Source organism: Bombyx mandarina, chromosome 11 (assembly GCF_030267445.1).
Source record: "Bombyx mandarina strain Sakado chromosome 11, ASM3026744v2".
Lineage (NCBI taxonomy): Eukaryota > Metazoa > Arthropoda > Insecta > Lepidoptera > Bombycidae > Bombyx > Bombyx mandarina.
Genome location: NC_143218.1, coordinates 1,068,870 through 1,073,881, shown reverse-complemented (window position 1 = coordinate 1,073,881; position 5,012 = coordinate 1,068,870). Strand labels below are relative to the sequence as shown.

Below are 5,012 nucleotides of genomic sequence, written 5' to 3'. Positions count from 1 at the left end.
ACATTTGTTGAGTACGTATTTCATTAGAAAAATTGGTAACCGTCTGCGGCATTCGAACACCGGTGCATCGCTACATACGAATGCACCTCACGTCTTATCCTTTAGGCCACAACGACTTGATAAATGACATATTTCAGCATTTTATTAAACAGAAAGCACGACTATTGATTAAGTATACTGGGTGTCAAGAGACCGCTTCCGAAAACGAAGACAGACGATAGTACTAATGACCCCTTTGATCATGGGATGGAAAAAAAAAACGATTCTGATTTAAAAAAAAACATATTTAAGACGTTTTATTAGCATTATTTACGCTCTATCATGTTAGTACAGCTAAATGAAACGATAGTTTCATAAAAAATACATTACTAAAAAAAACCAGCAATGAAACACAAAATCAAAAACAGCTGATGCTCGGATCAATGACCGCCCGGGCGCGGCGCGGCGTAAACTCGCGCGATCGCACCCACTTTACAACATTTGTCTAAATAACTCCATAATTAAAGATGTCATTAGTACTATCGTCTGTCTTGCGTTTTCGGAAGCTGTCTCCTAACACCCAGTACATACGTCCGTACGTACGTACAATACGTCATTACATCGACGTGCAACCTAACCCATGCATCAGCCCGCTGAGTTTCTCGCCGGATCTTCTCAGTGGGTCGCGATTCCGATCCGGTAGTAGATTCATTCGCGAAGCAATTGCTCTTGAGTTTTTAGGTCTCCTTCGGAGGCGCTCGGGCAGTTGTTAGGAAATCCCACCCCTCCTGGCTGAGCCTTTGCCTGCCCACCTGTCCTGGTGAAGCTGGAAAGGCCTCCGGGACACCAGTAATCTTTCAATCATAAAAAAAAAGTCATTACAATAAAATTACCGCCATTTTGTAATATTCAGCCGTGTAATTTTCCCGCTGTATTTCGAAAATAAAAAAATAAAAAACACGTAGGTACATTTCTTGTACACGATAGCTTTTTAATTACATTACCAACTTAAATAGCAATTTAAGAAACATAATTGATTTTATGTTTTATTTAAGTATGTAGTCTTTCAATTTATAATTTCTCGTGTCAGTTGATAACTCATTCCGCCATTTTGGGTTCGGTTCGAACCGCGTTTGGATCAATATGTTGAGCGCTTTATTTGTATTCTGTAAGTGTCTTTTTTTTTTTATATTTCCATTAAGATTTTAGGTGCGTAGGGCCTTGATTTTAAAATATGTACCAAAGTATCATTCAGGCTATGGAGGGGTACGTATTTTATTAGGTAAATGAGCATCTGTCTGCAGGTTTTGAACACCGGCTTAGCGTCGTTCGATACGAATGGACCAGCCATATTAACCGTTAGTTAGGTCAAGGCATACCAACATTACCTTTAGTACATGAACCTTAATTTCAGTTTAGGTAAAAACGCTATTAATTTTGTTATTTTATTCGCGAATTTCACTCATATGTAAATCGCCTAAAATCACACATTCGGTCAGCGTCAGAAAATCTATTTTAAACTATCGTTCCAGACTTGACGTTCGCGTTTTTTATCGAAAACATCAACTGCCTTACCTACGACGACCTTAATAACTACGAGAATCTGCAATTCGTTAATGATAAATCGGAGGGGGCCGCTTCCGTCTCGAGGGAAAGTGACGGAAGTGACGTCACAAAGTCAACAGGCCGCTGGTTCTATTCGATTGATGAGGTGAACGCGATGCAAGGTCAACGCAAGAAGAACAAACTCTCGTTCAAAGGTCCGGACAGCGCCGACCGCGAGACCGAAGAGAAACAACGCAGGGACTTCCAATACGTTGTGATGATGATAAAACAACTGAACGCGGACGTATTAGACATAAACAATAGAATAACCAGCTTAAATCGGTTCATAGACGAGAAGCTTTCGAATGTAATCGTTCGGAGGAGCGCTCACGGCAGGCTCAAGCGAGACTTGAGCAGCGCGTCAAACTTGACAGCTGTCAAAACTGACGCAAACGTTACTAAGAGCAGCGGGAGGAAATCTATGAACGCCCCTGAAGCGCCGAACATTCTCAAAGAGAAACTGTTGAGCTATTTAGATGACGCATTCGGAGACATAAAAAACAAGATGGCCGTCCTTAACGTCGTCAAAATGTCTTACAAAAACAATGGCTATTTCAAAATAGGCTACATCACGGCCAGCCTGGACACTCTGAAGGTCTATCTGGATAACATGAAGCAGGATATGAATGCGAACAAAGAGTTTTGGGACGACAAAAGGGTTTTGAATTTGTTCGACAAACTTAAGGCCGCGGATAACGCTGTCAACGGACTTCTGGAGACGTTGAAGCTAAAAATGCTCTGATTCAATAAACTATATGCAAATTTACCTTTCGTTTTATTTAGGCGTTCATTCCTCTAATCGTTCATTGCCGACCTCTTGGATAAACCCGGAGATTGCTTCAGTGTGCTTAGTGCGAGTTTTGTAACGTTCTCACTAGCGAGCCAGTTTGCTCAAATTTGTATGCAATTGGAACAGCGCCCCTAGCGGCAAACGTACTGGGTGTTATTTTGTGAGTGCGAGTTCATATTAACGTTGTGATCTCGTAACCGAGTAATTTTACCGAAATGAGTACTACGAATGACATTTGTGCGAGTGCGTGTTACAAATTAGTGGATTTTAACGTTTCGATCGAGTATTTCTTTAGTAGTTTTATTTTTCCAACTAGAGAGGCAAAAATATCATGCCATAGAGCCTAATCTTTTTTTATGAAAAATGATAATATGGAGTGAAATGGATTTGATTAATTTGAAGCATTAATCAATTGGCATGGAATGAAATGAAATGAGATCAGATAATATGGGATAAAATATAATCTCTGCAAAATGCTGATTATATACTGAGATTTTTTTCAGTGGACCTTTTCGAAGACTTCGAGAAGCTACGTCCAGCGGTTTTGTTTAATTTTTTTAAATTTTCGCACTTTCACAGATACTAAACAGTTAATAAACCCACGTTACTTTGTTATTGCACAGATGGGTGGACGAGCTCCCGGCCCACCTAATCTTAAGTGGTTACCGGAGCCCATAGACATCTACAACGCAAATGCCGCCTCCCACCTTGAGATATTAGTTCTAAGGTCTCAGTATAGTTACAACGGTTGTCCCACCCTTCAAACCGAAACGCATTACTGCTTCACGGCAAAAATAGGCAGGGTGGTGATACCTACCCGTGCGGACTCACAAGACGTCCTACCACCAGTAATTACAAAAATTAATTTTGCGGGTTTGATTTTTATCACATGATGCTATTCCTTTACAGTGAAAGTCAATCGTAAACATTTGATAAGTACGTATTTCATTAGAAAAATTGATACCCGCCGGCGGGATTAGAACACCGGTGCATTGCAAGATACGAATACACCGGACGCCTTAACCTTTAGGCCAGGACGGTCTCAAAATTACACTTATACACGAAGAAATATTAAATACGCATTAACTAAGAAACATTAAATAGACAAAATAAAACAATTCACACAATTTAGCTCCTCGCGGTCCCTCCAAAATGTCTTTTCACCTTTTTTTCCTAGTTGTGCAATTGTAAATGAATAAATCAAAATCAAATCGAGTTAACGTTCTATACGGTGAAAAATGAAGAATTGTGAGTGTGAGTTGAGATATGCTACTCGCTTCGCAGGGCGTTTATTCACCGAGAGCAGCAATAATATTATTTCTCGTATATTGGTAGCACGTGATGTTTTGGCATTAGACCGTCTAAATGAAATACAACGCATTTTAACAGCATTTTAATGGGAACCATCTACTTTCAAAATTATTCGGGTAATGTCACGTGTTCAATACTATTTTGTACCTTTAGAATTAAAGTGGCTCAACCCAAAATTCTTAGTTGCTGCTAAACTTCAATATTGTAATACAATAATTGTATTTTTTTAGTTTTTCGGTTTAAACACTTTAAGGCATGCCATTTTATTTGAAAAAGACAGAAAGAGTACTTTGTCCTTTTCTAGACTAAAAGAGACTGTTTAATTTCATAAGCTGATAGAATAATATAGAAAAGAATAATAGGATACCCTCTAATCGTCACATTGGAAAAAGGTATGGCTTTATCATTTTATCATTTAAATTATTTTTTATTGCACTTATAAAACTAATTTAATTTACAATATGTAACTACATATATCTATAACTAATCCGTACTTGTCAAATTCCTCATAAATTGTCAATATTCTTAATAAAATTCCTATTAATAATATACAAGTGCAAATGTTGAGCTGCTTGCCAGAAATGATATAATAGTGTTTTGTTTTTTTGTTGTTTCCTTGTAGGCTGCCTGTAATAATCTAAATCTGTGTGAAAGGCAATAAATGATTTTATTATTATCTACTAATGGTAGTCCAGTGGTCGAAATTTTACCATAATTTATTTAAATTTTAAGTTTGAACATTATTATAGTTCTATTGTCACCTTTCTATTATCATCATTTCTATAATAATCATTGCTCTATGTCGCCAAGGCTACATTATAGAAAATTAATATTAAAGACAAAAAATATTAATCTATTCTCAATTTGACCACAGATTGATAAATCAATAAACAAAAGAAGTATAAATGCATGTGTGTGTGCGTGTGTGTGTGTCAAATACATGGTAATGTGTGTAAGGTTTTTTTATTCATTTAGTTTATTTTTATATTGTTTATGCACAATTAAAAAAAAAATTAGCAATCTGCACTACTTCTCTATATTCTCTATGAGTGTGGGAAATTTCATACTTCTCCGTCCGCGCAATTTTCGTGAAAAGGAGTCCAACATTTTTGCTGCACGTATTACCTACTTAAAATGTAGGTTCTTAATAATAATACATAAGTGTTTTGAAATATAAAACTAATCTTAAATTTTTTAGTTATACCACTTCCATTCTAAGGGTGCAATTTCGTAAACAAACTTTGCCGTAATGGCGTAACCTTTAAAATACACGAAAACTGCCCAGCATAAACATATTTTTTTAGTAACTTTAATAGAAGTATTAGAA

The 5,012-nt window shown here is 37.0% G+C and overlaps 1 protein-coding gene across 1 annotated transcript; it reads left to right on the top strand.

The window, feature by feature from the left end:
- The first annotated feature begins 278 nt into the window (after window positions 1-278).
- Window positions 279-2,350, top strand: LOC114249069 (uncharacterized). Its single transcript, XM_089730747.1, has 2 exons — window positions 279-1,147; window positions 1,512-2,350. The coding sequence occupies exons 1-2, from the start codon at window positions 1,123-1,125 to the stop codon at window positions 2,324-2,326; spliced, it is 840 nt and encodes a 279-aa protein (XP_089586873.1). The 5' UTR covers window positions 279-1,122; the 3' UTR covers window positions 2,327-2,350.
- The last annotated feature ends 2,662 nt before the right edge of the window (window positions 2,351-5,012 follow it).

Coding starts and splice junctions, on each gene's coding strand:
- LOC114249069 (XM_089730747.1), top strand. CDS start 1,123: ATGTTGAGCGCTTTATTTGTATTCT. Junction 1,148..1,511: donor GAGCGCTTTATTTGTATTCT/GTAAGTGTCTTT, acceptor CTATCGTTCCAG/ACTTGACGTTCGCGTTTTTT.